The 17,120-nt window shown below is 38.4% G+C and overlaps 2 protein-coding genes and 1 long non-coding RNA gene across 4 annotated transcripts in view; 1 reads left to right on the top strand and 2 right to left on the bottom strand.

Moving 5' to 3' along the window:
- LOC131323628 (tricyclene synthase EBOS, chloroplastic-like) overlaps nucleotides 1–2,364 on the bottom strand; it is a 55,092-nt gene extending 52,728 nt beyond the window's left edge. Inside the window, exon 1 of the mRNA XM_058355479.1 lies at nucleotides 2,229–2,364. Within this exon, the coding sequence (XP_058211462.1) occupies nucleotides 2,229–2,333 (105 nt within the window). The 5' untranslated portion in view covers nucleotides 2,334–2,364. The remainder of the gene's footprint in view (nucleotides 1–2,228) is intronic.
- Nucleotides 2,365–10,252: 7,888 nt separating this feature from the next.
- The window catches only part of LOC131323093 (uncharacterized), a 68,552-nt gene continuing 61,684 nt past the window's right edge, over nucleotides 10,253–17,120 (top strand). Inside the window, exon 1 of the long non-coding RNA XR_009199078.1 lies at nucleotides 10,253–11,255. This is a non-coding gene — a long non-coding RNA (uncharacterized LOC131323093). The remainder of the gene's footprint in view (nucleotides 11,256–17,120) is intronic.
- The window catches only part of LOC131323087 (tricyclene synthase EBOS, chloroplastic-like), a 48,045-nt gene continuing 42,280 nt past the window's right edge, over nucleotides 11,356–17,120 (bottom strand). For both annotated transcript variants that reach the window (XM_058354713.1, XM_058354714.1), the window contains exons 2-7: nucleotides 16,440–16,716; nucleotides 13,425–13,791; nucleotides 12,815–13,033; nucleotides 12,458–12,596; nucleotides 11,994–12,245; nucleotides 11,356–11,811 (exon numbers count right to left, since the gene is read on the bottom strand). In XM_058354713.1, the coding sequence (XP_058210696.1) occupies nucleotides 11,476–11,811; nucleotides 11,994–12,245; nucleotides 12,458–12,596; nucleotides 12,815–13,033; nucleotides 13,425–13,791; nucleotides 16,440–16,716 (1,590 nt within the window). In that variant the 3' untranslated portion in view covers nucleotides 11,356–11,475. The remainder of the gene's footprint in view (nucleotides 11,812–11,993; nucleotides 12,246–12,457; nucleotides 12,597–12,814; nucleotides 13,034–13,424; nucleotides 13,792–16,439; nucleotides 16,717–17,120) is intronic.

A 17,120-nucleotide genomic window follows, 5' to 3' on the forward strand; every position in this document is an offset into this window, starting at 1 on the left:
TCACAAAGAATAAAAGAATTACGCCAATAGTTTTCTGACACATGCTTGAGACGATTTTAAAAATATTATGTGCTTTTTTAGAAAAAAAAAAGAACATAAAGACGATTTTCCGAAACTCTCAAAACTGTGTACTGTCAGTGAAAATAAAGACAATTTTTGTATTTTAAAAATAAAATTCAACCAGATCGAGTTTTAGGTTTCAATCAATTGGAATTGGCTATATGAATCTATTTTGTCCGTTAAACTCAGATGTCACAGGCATCGTGGTATGTGTTAGCCTTTATAATCAAAATCATGTCATAAAGACCTAACTGAATTTTTTATGCGGTGGTTGCTAGTTACCCCCAACGTGAATCACTCCTTCTTTAAAATAATAAATGAGAAGGATAAAAGAGAACCTTGAGAGGCCTCATAACCATGTTGTCTACAGAGCCTAAAGCAGAGAGCAGTGGCATGAACACCAATCAGCTGATCTGCCCTCAAATTAGTTCCATTTCTATTTACAGACATAAATATTCTATCTAGTGCTCTCGTGATATCCTTTTGAAAGTGATGGCTCAGTCCCAATCGTTGGATATCATCTATTAGCTCAAGTATTGTCAATGAATTTACATCTGTATCCCCAATCATAGCCTTTATCTCCCCCTTCAGTTTCTTTGCCCTGTGCTTTTGTATTTCATTCTACAACAAATATTACAAGTAAAAACCATTATAATCAGCAAAATTTATACATAGAGCTGATCCAAAAAAAAGGAAGAGAGAGAGCAAAACTTATATATGGCAAATTACTACTCCCTATGTCTCGTAAAGTCTGTCTCGTTCGCAAAATGAGGACTTAAAAATAGCACATTTTTTGCAAGAAAGTTTCAAAAAAAATTTGAACAATTTATTATATATCACTGAGTTCTTTTAGTTTATTAAAAAAATATGAATTTTTTCTTAGAAGAAATGCATTATTTTTTTACCCCCCATTTTGCGGACTAGACAAATTTTATGGGAGGGGGGCAGTATATTGGTACCTACATTTCAAGAAATTTTCACTTTAAACTTGGTAATTTGTATTTAACACCACATTCCTATCTCTAAGGGCAATGCTACATACATCTAACAGTATTCAGTTGAACACCCTAACCTTTCAACATTTTTCAGTACACATGCAACGGGCATTGAGCTGTAAATCTAACTCTGAACCTTTGGACGCCCTATGTCCATTCAAGCGCCACATACACTTCTTTTCTTTTCCTAGCTATGCGTTCTTTCTATTTCTCCTAGTGGGAAATTTTTCAGTGTCGGGTGGATACCACGTGGTCCCCGCTCAGCACATCCGAGCTGTCTATTGCATTTTTGAACGGCTTGGATTTAGAGAGAGAAAGTGTTAGGGTGAGAGGAGAGAGAGAGGGTTTCAATCCGAGCCATCCAAAAATGTATTGGACGGTCCGAATGTGCCGAGTGAGTACGATGTGAGATATACCCATCCGGTACCGAAAAATTTCTACTTTCTAGGGCTGTCTTAGCCAAAAAGTCCCAAGCTTCTCTTTTCGTTTGCTCTTTCCTATTCTCTTGTGCAGAAGTGATTGATTGCTAAAAAAGATGAAGAGAATACTCCTTAAGAACTAGGAAGCTTTTTTTTTTTTTTTTCATGAATGAACGCCCTATAAATAAATCTTAGAGCCGCCATTGCCCATCTCCATCTCAAAATCATCTCTTGTTGGAATGTCGAATGCAACAACAACGCTTGCAGTTCGGTTGACAAATTTTTGGGAGCACAATTTCAACTGTTCGAGTTGTTATTAATTTTTTCTATGTCAGACTATGACAAAAATACTAGGAGTACAATATTGTTGAAATAGAAACAAACAGAGCAAAGGTTCACAAGGGTAAAATTGAAAATGATGAAAGCGAAATACCTACTCAACTATGGACACAGGGACAAAGCTAGAATTTTACCTTAGTGGTGGTGAATGTGCATACTAAAAAAATCGGAAAGATAGACTATGATGTGAACATTTGTCGACTTTAGATAAAAATCAAAGTAGCAAACTAATAAATGATGTTTCTCACAGCCCTTGGACATTATTGCTTGACACGCTGCTTTATTCATGTTGTTGTTTGGTTTCTTCCAATTTTTTTAGTTGATCTGACACGTTAATCCAAACCGAGTTCTTATCAAGGATAAAATTCGAAGTTTGATTTTTCTTAATTTAAACCTCGTGTTTCGTAATACTCACGACATTGTGATTTTTCAAGGACTTGATAAAATCAGAATCCCAAGCAGTTGGCTGATAATTTGTAAATCGCCTTTGGGAAGTCTGCTGTGAATCTTGATCAGTCATTTCTAAGGATTGAAGGCAGTACAATCTCGTACGAGCGCAGCATACGGATTTTCGTGTGAGTTGCGGTGGAAGGCCAAGTTTTCATGAAGGAATCGATCGGATTGGCACGAAGAGCAGATGGAGTGACATTTTTGCACCAAAATAAGTTTAATTTGTTGCAGAGTGATATGCAATGCTGATCCTATTAATTTATAGGCCAAGTACGATGGTCCAAGGGAGGCTGCATGCCCCCAATTAATGCTAAACTGATTTTGTAAAATTTTTTTTGACGGGATTTTGTAATTGATGATCAAGATTTTACTTGGGTACGGGCAACGCAAACAATCAAGTGAATCTCGACGGTTGATTCCAAAAATTCCGATGGATAAGTTTTCCGGTAAAACTTGTGAGACGCAATGGTTTTTGTATATCGGACCATGAAGTCCAACAATCACAAAAGGTATCGATTTGGTACCGGCAAGTGTACCATTTTTTCTACTGAAACGATACGTATCGGTACAGTGTATATCTCGGTACCGTTCTGAATTGACCATAATATATATTTTATACTCACTCCGTTCCATATTTTTGGTCCTGTTTACTATTTGGGAGTTCTAAAAAAATTGGCTATATCTTTTAATTTACAATATTTTTAATATCAAATATGAATCTTATTTCATAGATCTCAAATAATTTTACTAAACAAAGTTTTCGAAATTGTTACAAAATTATAGATTGTAAGATATAAATAATGTTTTGTATGGTAATGTGCACATAAATTAAATTGGGTATCTAGGCCTGCAATCGTTTTATGTCCGGTACGGTATAAAATTGACAATATTGTGACAAGGTCAATAATTTTTGGATGTGGTACAGGTCATAAAAGAAATCTAATAATAATGAAAGACAACCGAATATTCTTTTTGTAAAAGAAGATTGGTCCATGACCTTGGCTTAGGCCCCGTTCTAGAACGGGATTAAGAACTTATTTTTTGTCTAATAATAAGACATGTTCTACAAAAGGGTGAACAAGTACTTATTTTTTAAGAAGACAATTTCAAGCTTAAAAATTATGTGCTTACGCAAATAATTTTTCTATCAATATGGATCTTGTTTGAGAAATCTCATTGAGATCTTTAATACGGTGCAAAAAAATTAAAAAATTAAGGAAGAAAAACTGAAATGGTCCCTGTAGTTAAATGTTTGTGTCAACTTGGCCCCTCTAGTTGTAATTGGCTCAATTTATACTCTGTACTTTTCATTTTGTTCCAATTTGGTCTAATTGCTAACTGTCGTTAGTCCGCTGTTAGTCTTTTTAAATAAAGACAAAAATAAGCCAATAAAGACAAAACTAAGCCAACAAGTCAATTTTTTTGTATTTATTCAAAAAAATTAGATTTCAATGGTAATTTTTTACTTTTTAAGTTCCTCTCGTCATGACGAAATAATAATCCCGAAAAAATTGACAAAAAAATTAACAAATGCGAAAAAAATTGAATAAGGACAAAAAAATAAGCCACTTGACTTATTTAGCCGAACAACCCCTGAGTTTATGTAATATTTTGACTTTTAGACATAGTTCTTTATCATGTTGTGACTTTTGAATCTATGTCATGTTGTGACTTTTGGACATGGTTCTATATGCATTTTCAGTACTATGTAGAAAAATAGGCATCTCAGTATTTGTCCACAAGTTGAACAGGTAGACAATACCAATGGTTATGTTGCCTCATGGCTGATCATGAAAATGCTGAATTAGAGGGCAACTTTTTGCAGAAAACTATAACCAAATTTCTTTTCAGGTGCCTCCTTATCAATGGAAAATGGAAGAATGAGTTGTGTTTTGGTTCAGAGGTATATTAGGTAGGCTTGTGCAAAAACCCGTCCACCCGCGACCCGACCCAACCCGAAGGGTCCCGGGTGGGGTCAAACATGTGCTTCAGACAGGCACAGGTTCATTTTCTATTAAAAATCAGATTTTGGTTCGGGGTCCGGGTTGGTGCGTTTCTTACCCAACCCGACCAATTCATAAAGATTAATTCAGTTTTTGGTCAGACCTGACCCGACGTAAAGAACCAAGCTCGCGGACGGTTCTTATCCCTTTTCGGTTCGGTTTGTGGGCCTAGAACATTTGTTACCCGCCATGTCGAGTCGGGGGTCAAACCTGACCGCTCGACCGTGCACACCCCTAATATTAGGGCAAAAGGGGAATGAGAGAATTACTGTTTTAACCCAAAAAAAGGGGCCATTTGATTTTGCTGTTAACAGGACTAACGACGGTCTAACGGCAGTTAGTAATTGGACCAAGTTGAAACAAAATGGAAAGTACAGAGTGTAAATCAAGCCAATTATAACTACAGGGACCAAGTTGACACAAACACTTAACTATAGGGATCATTTCAATTTTTTTCCCAAAAATTAATTTTCATTTACATTATTTTTGAGTTTGAAAATGTAAAATAAGCTGCTTATTTGGGCTTTGTGGAACAACCCATCTTATTTTCAAAAGTGCTACACACACAACGGTTGTGTAAAACACAACACACAACCAATCTCTAGTCGTCCATTACTGTAATAAATGGCTAGGATTCACTTAAACTCTTTTCCATAAAAGTTAGACTTTTTCTTGAAAAATTTTGTTTAAAATCTAGACCATCCAAATACATCTGGACAGTCAGAATTACCCACACAACCAATACAACGGTTGTGCAAGTAGCATTTTTGTCTTTTTTTTTTTTTTGAGAAGTTCTAAAATAAGTAATTATTTTATAAGAAGGTTTCTGAAACGAGGCCTTAGAAGTGTGTACGAATCATTACCATTGAAGTATCTTTATATTGTGCAAGTGTAGTGGAGTACAATTGGGATCTCCCTTATACTTTCATGTATATGGATAGGGTTCGATTTTCATAAGTACTTATTCTCCTCCCAAGTCTCCTAAGATAGAGTAGATTAGGTTTAACGAATGAAAAAAACTATCCTTATTGGTTAAACAAAATAGTCCTATAATTACCCCAAAAAAAAATAAAAATTACTCCTACTAGATGTGGGGAACGGTTTTTGCACTTCAGTACTTTTTTATAAGTGCATTCTAAATTATTCTTTCAGTTTTTCTCTTGTTGGAGCACTGATAGACGACTTTTGAAGTGTATTTTTGAGAAAGTAGACTGCAAAAAACATTTTAAAAAATCACAAACTAAGTGTGGTTTGTTTGCAGTGTACGGTTACCGACTCAATGCGAGTGCTTGCACAAGGGTTTGTGCATTTTTTTTTCTTAGGAAAGTCCCAAAAAATCGCAAGTCGAGTGGAGTGTAGTTGGTGCCACTCTTATACTCCTCTCATGCACATGGGTAGGTTCGATTCCCATAAGCACCCATCCTCTTTCCCAAGTTCCTAGGATAGAGTAGATTAGATTAAACAAATGGAAAAAAAAAAGTCCCAAAAAATCATAAAAACCATTTATGGTTGAATTTAATAGTAATCTCAAAAGAGTTGATAGTACAGGTTGTGTACGTTATTCAATGACATAGAAATTTGAAGCAATGGAGGCACAATCTATACACATGACTTTGTTGCGGTCAACAGAAAATTATCTATTTCTTTTTTACGAAGACATTTTCTTTTGCACTATTTCTTCGAGACAGATTCGTATTTGAAAAGTGTTTAACTAACTGATAATCTTAAAATAGCTACAAAGAAAAACATTTATAATTATATTATCTTGCAGATAAATTTTGGTCTAAACAAAGCAGCTTCAACACAAAAGAGAGAGGTCTTATTGATAGATTGAAGAAGAAAAAAATAAATAAATAAGGAAGAAGATGAAAAAGAGCCCCGCTTGATTTGCATTTTGTGATAAAATAGTAATCCATAAATATAATTCCGTAAAAAACGTGGTGGTTTAGAGGTGAAAAGTTCAGTTAATGGAGGCTTTGCTTGTGAGTAATTAACTATTTAGTGATTCGGTGACATTATCAGGTGGTGCTCCAACATCCTTCTCCATCACATATTTATGTGAGAATCCTACATTTAATCTTGAATTTCAAGTGAATATGTTTTGGAGAAGAGCATTTAGCATTGAGACACTATTTGGCGGTGCCCTCAATATTTTTTTTCTTATTGCATGCAATATGATACATTAAAACTTCTAAGATAATTTTTTTACATAAAAAAAAAAAACCCACAAACCCCGCCGCTGTTTTTATTGGTAATGCAAGTGCTTGCCAAAATTGGAACTTTAACGCTGACATTATGAGGTAGGGCTAGGTACTACTCAATAGAGAGGGGGAATCAAAGAAGGGGGCGACGTACGGCAGAGTAATGAGATATAGTATTAATTACTGGCGAGTGATTTTCGCACTCTCTAAATTGTTAATCGCGCTCCCCAAAAGCTAATAATTTGGAGAGTACCTTCGACCGCGGTTAACAATTTAGAGAGTATGAAAATCAACCCCCTATTTACTTCTTGTATTATTGTTAGCTAATTAGGCTTTAGCTCTCCTACATCTATACGTTGACAGATTTATTTAGAAATTTAAAAATACAAACAATAAAAAATATTTTAGTACTCTTTCTGTTAAATAACATAAAAACGCCGAAAGCTCAAAATCAGATTGCAATTCCGCCAAACTAAGAGGCATTTGGCCTAGCTAGTTGGAGACAAAAGCCTACCAAAAAAGTAAGAACATTCATATCCTACAACGTGCGTAAATAGGATAAATGACAAAGAAATCTGGATAATTATGTCTTCTTGTAATTTTGTATTTTGGGCCAAAAATGTAATGTTTAGTTTTGGGCCATAAAATGTAAGTATGTAATTGGGCCATGTTTAAGTTGTTTGTAGTTGGGTTAATATGTGAATTGTGTGGGTCCAAGTAAGGTCCAAATTTGTATCTCTCTCTCTATATATAGCATGTAAAGACTTTTCTAGAACCAAGTGGAATGAAAAAAATCAGAGAGCTTCCCCTGATCCCCCTGTTTTCCAGTTTGTGCGTGTTCACCCGAAACCCATCTCGGCATTCAATTGCTTGCTTTAATTACTAATTTCTTCCGTAATCAAGTAAAGGCTAAGGCTAATCTTAGCCAACAGAGTGGTATCAGAGCTAGTTCCCATCAACAACAACTGGGCGTGAAGATTTGGGACGGAAAAACAAACCCCGGTGCCAAAGAAGATGGCGAGTTCGAGTAATCAAGTTTTCAGAGCTCAACAACCTCTGTACCCAATATTTAACGATGAAAATTATGATTTTTGGTGTGTAAAAATAAAACCCTACTTGAATCAAATGATTTGATGGAGTATGTTGAAGAAGGGTTTGATGACCCTGAAGATGTGAGCGAGTTGACAGATGCTGAAAAGCAACAATTGAAAGTGCATAAAAGGAAGAATGCAAGAGCCCTCTCAATGATTCAACAAGAACTTGCCGATACGATCTTTCCGAGGATTATCAATGAGACTAAAGCAAAGGATGCTTGGGACATCCTTCAAAAGGAGTAATAGGCGCGTGATATCGTAGATATAAGTGTCTAAGTAGGGCATATTAGAGCATCTCCAGCCTTAATCCATTTTAAGACTCAAATTTAAAAATGATGCAAAAACTACAAAAATCTCTCTCCAATCTTTGACCCAAACCCTTCTCCATTTTGAGTTTTACCCATTTCTTTGCCCAAATCTAGGACAACTTTTGCCTTGACCCATTTTTCCAACGGCTAGTTAGAGAGAGAGAGAGAGAGAAAGTGGCGGTGGCGTTGTGACATCTAAAGCTTCTTGGGTCTCCCAGAGTTGTCATCTTCTTTTTTGGCCTCCGATGATGATGATGAACGAGTTTTAGAGATGTCTTTTGTGGTTGTGTCCGGTTCTGGATTTTGTGTGAAATTTTTTGTGTGTTTGATTCTAGGGGAGAGAGAGACGGAGATGGAGAAAGAAGAGTACCAGGTCTCCTCATTTTGGATTTGATTATTTTACCTTATTTACAATTATGCCATTAAGAATAAAATGCATATATATTTGGGTTTGATAGTTGGAGATGTGCCTACCCAAAATGGGTTTCTACCCAAAATTTAACTCAAATTTGAGAAAAAAAAAAGGGTGAACGCTGGAGATGCTCTTAGAGGCCCGATTTATTCTATTTTTCACTTAATGCCATGCTTTATCTTGTTTTTGTGTTTTTATTAGTTTCGCAGGAAATAAGGCGGTTATTGCGCCAAGTTTGGATTGCGAGGCCTTAAGGCTGTGTCGGACGTCGCCGTGGGAAGTCATGACAGAGGCGTCAGGCGTCAGGTGACGTGATGGAGGCATCGGGTACCAAAATTGCACGCAAAGCATGAAAATCTCACTAATGTAGGCGGTAGGGTTACAGCTCAGAAGTGTAGCCTTACAGAGTGCATTAGCTGGGGAACAGAGAAACCCGTAGCCCTATAGCTATTCCTTGTAGGGCTACCAAAGGCTTTAACGGGAAAAATTGTATTTCGATTATTTTTAATTTTAGACTTTGGGGATTAATATAAATACCACCCCGAACTTCGTTTTTAGGGTTCGAACATTACATAGTAGCTTTTTCTTACGTTCTTTTTCTTCCAGAGCTCTTTTCTTTTGACGTTTTCAAGTTTTGTTCAAGTACTCGCATTTCGGTAACTCGTATTAATTTTCGTCCTTCATTAAAGTTGTTCGTTGGAATTTGTTTTATCTATTTCTTCTATTTGTTTCGTATTCGAATATATGATTAATTCTAGGGTTTCTTTCTTTTTATTTTTAATAATGAGTGAGTAGTTTTTCTGAGATTTGGTCGCTGGGTAAAGGCGTCGCGGCCCAATTAGGATTCATCTCGCAAATTTTCGCACATTAATTTAATTAAATAATTTAGTTAGTGAAAACTACACCCATTGGACGAATTCGAGGCAATGTTAGGGCTCATGTGAGCAGGAACGGGAGACTAAAACCTGTTTGCTGCTGTATACGGGACCGGCAACTTTAAGATTCGCATCTTTCGGAGTTTCCAATTTTCCCTAAATTTAACCATTTTTAGAATTTTGAAAAGCGAGTGGATTCTGATTGGGTAGCAAGCGCCGGATTCCCTACGACCGTGCCTCTCTTTTTAATTATTTGAGCAAGTTATCTGTTAGTACTAACTAATCAATCAACTAAAAAACAAGGGGTGACTACCTAAGAGCTAATTTTAATACTACAACCCGAGTTTTCACAGCACACACTTCACCGTCCTTAGTGGATTCGACTCCGGTCTTACCGGGTATTGTGCTACATCGGTCTCAACTCTACGCTTGGGGCAACTCATTATTTTAGGTCTAGGATAATACCAAACCCCTGCAGCTGTCCAGTAGGAATATCTTACAAGAGGGCTATTCGGTATCCTGCCCTCTATGTTCCTTGCATGTCGAAACTCCGGAGCATTTGTTTTTGTACTGCCAATTTTCTTAGAATACCTGGTCATTTATTATGGATTGGTGGCATATGTCATGGGTGTGTCCGAAATCGATATTTGATCTGGCTTTGTGGTGGTTTGATACCGGGTTTAGGAATCTGGAGAAAAATGTGTGGGAAGCAACCTTTTATGCAACTTTGTGGTCTCTATGGCTGGTTCGGAATGACTATGTGTTTAATAGTGCTACCACGAGTTTTGAGGTGGTGGGAGATTTGGTTAAAACTAGAGTTGCAATGTAGATGAAGACCAAGTTCGCGATCAAGATTTATTCAGTGGAGGAGTTCAAGGTGTTTCTTGATGGCATTCGTAAGCTCAAGTTGTAATTCATGTTGAGGGGTAGAGTCCGTCCAACTTAGTGTTGGATGGGCTAGTTTTGTATGCCTTCTTTTTCTTCTCCCTCGATGTACCCTTTCGAGTTTTAATAAAAAGTTTCGTCTGCCGAGCAAAAAAAAAAAAAACTCTAATACTACAAGTTGTCTGATTAAGTTCCAACATCTCCCCAAAAATCAATTGATATTAAAGAAGTACTTTACTTAATTCTTTTATGGTATTCGACATGCATCGGCCATCGTACAATTTCTATAGCAATCATAGAGACATTATTGTGTCTCTGTCAATTAATTGGCCATCGTACAATTTCTATAGCAATCATAGAGACAATGGAATCTGACATAGAAGCATGTGATGAGTACGAAATCTTTTGGCTCCATTATCTTCTGGAAATTAAGTTCTGATCATATGAGCTCTCCTTCGTTGTTTCCCCAACAAATCCAATGATTGGAAACCCCAGGTTGGCTGGTCGTATTGGTCAGCGAGTTAGGATTTACTCCCTCCTCATATCCGAAAAAATTCTTAATGCAAGATTATTTGTAACACCTCTTTTACATCAATTAGGTAGCATTTGCAAACATAAAAACACTCAATACAAATAAAAAAATAATACACCTAATCCATAATACAACTACTCGAGTTTGGGATGTGGTGGATCTAATCAAAATTAGGGTGGCTATGTGGATGAAGACCATGCATGACCTCAAGTTATATATGGTAGAGGATTTTAAGGAATACTTGAATGGAATTCATAAGTTGAGATTTTAGTTTACTTTTGAGGTGTTTCTAATCCCACTTTATGCTGGATGTTTATTTTTGTTTGTTCTTCTCCTTTTATTGAGAAACACTTTGCGTCTCTCTTTTCATTCCTCGATGTACCCTTTTGAGCTTAATAAAATTTCGTTCGCCGAGAAAAAAAAATACAAAAAAAAAAAAGTCCATATCTTCATATACTTGAAAGGAAACTATTAACAATATATTCAGCGTACTATCCAAAACTAAGAAATTCTCAAAATTTAAAAGTCTTTAATTCAAAGCCCGAGACCTCACAAATTAATCACCATATACTATTCCCCGTGAATTCTTATACACAATCTCGCTCCTTCCCCTAGACTACCCAAAATTTAATGTCTTGGTGACTATTAGGGTCCGATTGGATGAGGGATGAATTTTGAGGTGGTGTTTCTGTTGCATTTTCTCATTAGATGGTTCTCCCTCTCGACCTTGTATGGTGATTTTGAGGTGTTCCTATATCATTACACACCGGAATATTGGAGAATGAAGTTTTTAAAGTGGAAAATATGCAATTTGTAGGATCAGTATCTTGTACTGGTAAGTTACGTTATCGTATATAACACATAAAAGAGACAAAATCCAACCTTTTATTCTTCTCTTTACCTCAAGAAACACTAGCTAACATATTTGAAGTCTTTGCACATGCAAGTGTAATGGGTTCAATTATCACAGATAAAACCCGGTTTTTTGCTTTGTTATCCGGAGCTCCATGCCCATCTCCGTTTTGGTAAGTGCATTGGGCAATCCGAGCAGGGTTAAAAGCCGTTTCAATAAACGGTTTCTCAAATGGAGAATCAGTTGCTACTCGTTCTTTGTTCATCTTCTTCCACGCTTCCTCGATCAAACTACTTATGTGCTTTCGGGCTTCTTGTTCAGAAACTCCGGTTTCGTGCATGTAACAGAGGATTGAGTTTGCAGATTCACCTCTCTCCAACTCAGCCTATGACATAAAAGCAAATAAGAAATATGTTGTTATGATGAAGTACGTACTGATATTGATTGTATATTGTAAGAAAATCCAGTGGCACCTAGTAAAAATCATGATGGTAGATCTTGGATTGGTAGAGGTTTTTATTTTGTACAACGCCAATTAATAGTGAAATCTTTACATAAATTGCATACCTTGGATGTGGCCAAATCATTGGAAAAACGAAAAATGAGAGATGAACACTCCACAAGAGGATGGTACTTCTTCTCTAGGCACTCCAGAGCCTCTTTTGTAATAGTTTCAGTCAACAAGAAGTAGACATGGATTGATATAAGCACCCCCGATACCGAAACCAATGCATTGTCAAGATATGCCTTAAATGTTGGAGTCTCCCTGTTTGAACACCATTTTGCTTCCCTCAAGAATGTTTTGCATATATCTGCCCACTGTGATATATATTTCAACGTAATTAACAAATCTATGGAATCTGCAATTACTAAATATAGATTGGTCGGGACACAATGCTCGATTTGGTTTGGCACACCATCCTCACAGAGAAAATCCTCATAGAGGATCCCGATCGCTCTTTGTGAGGATGGTGTGAAGGTTTTCATCCAAATACTAGTATTTTTTAAGAATATACTCCGTGTATGCATACCGCTCTTTTTAAGTATGGGATGATGTTAACTCCTTTTCGTTTAAGAATGTCATAAGCCATTTCATTGGTAGTGTTGTAGAGAGCTAGGAAGCACAACTTCATGTAGTCGGGAAGGATTTCCACAGCCTCTATATCCCATCTGTAATGTAACAATTACCAAATCTTTGAAATGTCATTACGAGGAAATTAGAAAAATTAACTCGCAAATATCTATGGACATTTTAAAATTATTTGACACTAGTATTTTGTCAGTTATAAGCCACAATTGTGTGTCTTTCGCTGGCGAATTTGCAAGTGCAACGACCATTAAAGACAGTATATTATTTTCAAAGAAATTAAAGCATATTTTTTGCAAACCTGTGAACAGCTGCTGTGAATAGTTCAAGCTCATCCAATGATCCGTAAACGTCATAGACATCATCAATGGTGGTTACAAGTGCTGCCAATTTCGTTAAACTCTTTCGGCAATCACTGAATTTGGGCTCAAAAATCATGCCCACATTCCAAAAGTAGCATTCCATCGATCTGTCCCTCATAAAACTCAACCTTTTTCCCAAGCTTATATCTTCCCACCACCTATATATATTTAAAAAAAGAAAAGAAAAGAAACATAAATATCGGATTACAAAGAGGAAAATTCCCTACCTTTTCTTGTTGAAAGTTTAAGATCCAAATGAAGCATCAGTGGACAATTTATATAAAGCTCTAGATTGGTCAAAAGTTTATATTGGGGCTAGCTATTTGCGATAGTTGTGAATATATTTATTATTTATTTATAACATGTGGCATTAGTTTAAATTAAGATTTTAAATTCTCGTAGAAGTGGATTTGAAATTCAAAATTACAAAAAGTCAATGGACGGTCCAAATTTAAATTTGGTGTGGTAGGGACACCTGAAGTGAATCTAAACTACATGTTGAATTTTTTTTGCAGGTTTGATGCTAAATTTGGCTACGCTTGAATTTACCTTGACATGTCTTTGAGCTCTCCTTGAAGCATAGATTGCACCATGTTGAACTCCAACTTAGCCATTTCAAGTAGCAAATAATTTACATCGTTACTTTTACCATAAGCTTCAATATACCACCTTGCCTCAAGCCTTAGCATCCTATGCTGCAAAGGCATTTCCAGTGCATGATTTATTTGTTCCATAAGGTCTTCGTTCGCTATCTTTCCCTTCAGATGTTTGGTTGTGAATACTTTGGCCTCTTCCATCAGTTTTTCTCCATCAAATGAAAAGTAAGAAGCTTCATACAAACTTAGCAATCCATTGGTGTCCTTGCTTAGGGATTCCATGAAGTTTCCATTTTCGTCCTTGAATCTCTTAAACACATCTGGACTGTTGGGGTCCACCCATAGTGGTGGGGTTATTTTGTGTAACACCCTTAGTGTTGGGTATTGAGCGTATTTACCCTTGGAGTCCCTTATATATAGTTGTAAACCCTATTAGGGTTAGTGTGTGACATAATGTGAGGGAGAGGGTGAGGCGAGCGTGGGGGGGCCGGTCTGTGGCCTCCCGGAGAGGAACCGGCGTGTGGTTCATGAAGAGTTTTTTCATCTTTATTGTATATTGTGTGAATATATAATCAAAGGGAGTTTTTCTCTGAAATCACTGCGTGGATTGTGTTCATGGTGTCCCTCACGGTCCCAACAATTGGTATCAGAGCGGGGTTGAAGAAGAGGGTTACCGAAAAAACCACGGGTTCGATTTCTAAAAAAAAGTTGCTCACAAACCTCATGTTTTGTCACCCGAGGAGGTCGCACGGGTCATTCGATCGCAGTGGGCGGAGTCGGCAACGGGCAGAGAAGCTGTTTTGAAAAGCCCGAGGTCATGGATGATCAAAGACAAGTTTTGAGCATTGGGTTGTGTTCAGCTTGAGGAGACGATCACGGATTGGGGTAGCACGTCGCCGGAAGAGCTCGGAGATAGCGGCAATGGCCGGTCGAAGGCGGCGGCGAGTTGGCGGAGGTGCGGTTGAAGGGCGGCCCATACAAGGAGTGGTCGGATGCAAGATTGGAGCACGAGGCTGTGTTTGTCTCGTCGAGACAAGCTCGGGGACGGTCGAGTGGTCGCCGGGGTCCACCGCAGTAAGCCGCACGCACGGCCAGAAGCAGCGGCGCGTGGTCGCGAGTCAGATCTACGCAGCGCGTGAGCTGCACGGGCAGGAGTTGGCTGGCACACGCTGGCACACGCCAGGCGTGTGTGGTCAACGCCACATGGGCGGTCAAAGCTGACTCAGTGCCCAGTCAGCAGCGCCATGTCAGCGAACACGTGGCAGTGCCACGTCATCAAATGGGGGTCCATTGGAGGCTGCCACGTCATCGATCAACTGTCCACGTCATCCAGTCAATGATGTCGTGGCAGTCCAGTCAGCAGGAATCAGAAGTTTAGAGACAATTCGGGTTGTGAGGAGGCTTGGTGCAACATAGGGATTGGTTCCGGACGGCCATGGGAGGTCGTGATCAGTCGTGGGAGACCTAGTGAGTAAGGATACATTCTTTCGAGTGTTGCATCCCAGTTTGGGGGGTGCTGGAGAGCTCGTCTGGTAATGACACAGGCACTTATTAGGGACGACAAATCGGAGATCAAAGGTTGCAAGGAAAAGCCTGGAGTGGAACGAGGATGAACCGAGTGGCAGGAGAAGACCCGAGAGAAATGACTGAGAGTGGTTGGATGCACTGGGAGTGGCAGATGTGATGAAGACCTATCATCGGGAGATGCAGTTGTGATTCGGACTGCATGAGGATGATGATGGGCAGCTGATACATGCTTGTGGAGAGTACAGACAGATAGAGCTGATGTTTGGTACTAGACAAGTAGTATGAGTTTTTTGTGACAGTGAACAGATGAAGCAATAGTTGCGGAGACACACAGGAAGGGCACTGGAGTATGAGGAGTCATGACCTAAGATGTACAGGAGTGTCGGTTACTGAATCAGATTGTGTGTGGAATAGTCTGCAGACGGCGGGCAACTGGTTGTTTGGGAGATGTTCACGGGAGCTCTGGACAGAGGGATGGAGATGGAGACCAGACGATGCATCGCTGGGATCTCTTCCTTTGTGGATTTTGTGATTGAATTCTCTCTATGGTATGCGGCCGCATGAGAAGGAGAGATGAAGTCACAGATTGCATCCTGGTAAGGATGTGGGCACTTCGGTCAAGGGGGTGCGAGCACTCTATTGAGGGGGTGCTAAATATCGGCTGAGATGTCGATATTGCAGCCGGACAGCGCTGCAGGTTTAGCCTCGGAAGATCTAGTCTTGCAAGGAGACATTCAGTCAGGCAGGAGTACTTCGGTGAGGGGGTGCTGGCAGCTAGACTTGGAGTGACACAGGCGCTTTGCTAGAGAGGCTGGACAGATGCAACAATTGCCCACTCTGGGTGGAGGGGGTGATTGTTGGGGTCCACCCATAGTGGTGGGGTTATTTTGTGTAACACCCTTAGTGTTGGGTATTGAGCGTATTTACCCTTGGAGTCCCTTATATATAGTTGTAAACCCTATTAGGGTTAGTGTGTGACATAATGTGAGGGAGAGGGTGAGGCGAGCGTGGGGGGGCCGGTCTGTGGCCTCCCGGAGAGGAACCGGCGTGTGGTTCATGAAGAGTTTTTTCATCTTTATTGTATATTGTGTGAATATATAATCAAAGGGAGTTTTTCTCTGAAATCACTGCGTGGATTGTGTTCATGGTGTCCCTCACGGTCCCAACATGGACAACATCGCACAAAATGTTATCTATTTGCAGGAACAATAGGTGTTATTCAAAACAACATTAATTGCTTCAAGTGAATCCAAAAGAGTAAGCTTGGTGGTCATGAAGGCTTGGGTCTTAAGGTTCGCTTCGTTTTAATATTTCAAGTTCGACTTTAGCATGTGGAACAACTATGGGAGTCATCCATGGTGTGATTAAGCTGGTCTGAAATATCTTGTTTTATTGGGAAAAAAAATCAAGACATTGGTTCAGGTAACAAGAAAAATAATACCTTGGGAGACCTCATAACCATGTTGTCTACAGAGCCTAAAGCAGAGCGCAATAGCATGAATACCAATCTTTTGATCTTCCATCACATTATTTCCATTCCTCGGTAGTATAATTTTATCAAGTGCTCTCTTGATATCCTTGTCAAAGTGATAGCTCAATCCCAAGCGTTGAATATCATCTATCAGTTCGAGTATTGTCAATGAATTTGAATATGTATCCCAAATCATAGCCTTTACATCCTCCTTCAGTTTCTCTGCCCTCTGCTTCTGTATTTCATCCTAAAACAAATATTACAAGCAAAAACTATTATAATCATCCAAAATTGGTAAATGCTGAATTACACTTTTGGTTCTTATATTTCAATAAAATTTCACTTTAAATCATTCAAATTAAACTCTATGATCCGTTGTAACATCACACACGTATCTCCATCTCAATTTCTCCTGACCAATTTGGGAGGACATTTTCGAATTTTGAAAATGTTACTCTTTCTGCATGGAACTTTATCAAAAGATGGCAAATGGACTACATTGAAACAAAAACAAAAAAAAGCAAGGTTCACATGGGTAAGATTGAAACTGATGAAAGCCAAATATACGTACTACTTAATTAAACTATGGACCTTAATAAACTATGGACCTTAGCGTAATTTGAACTTCTTAAAACTCTAAGAGTGGACAAT

The sequence above is a fragment of the Rhododendron vialii genome, chromosome 4a (assembly GCF_030253575.1).
Source record: "Rhododendron vialii isolate Sample 1 chromosome 4a, ASM3025357v1".
NCBI lineage: Eukaryota > Viridiplantae > Streptophyta > Magnoliopsida > Ericales > Ericaceae > Rhododendron > Rhododendron vialii.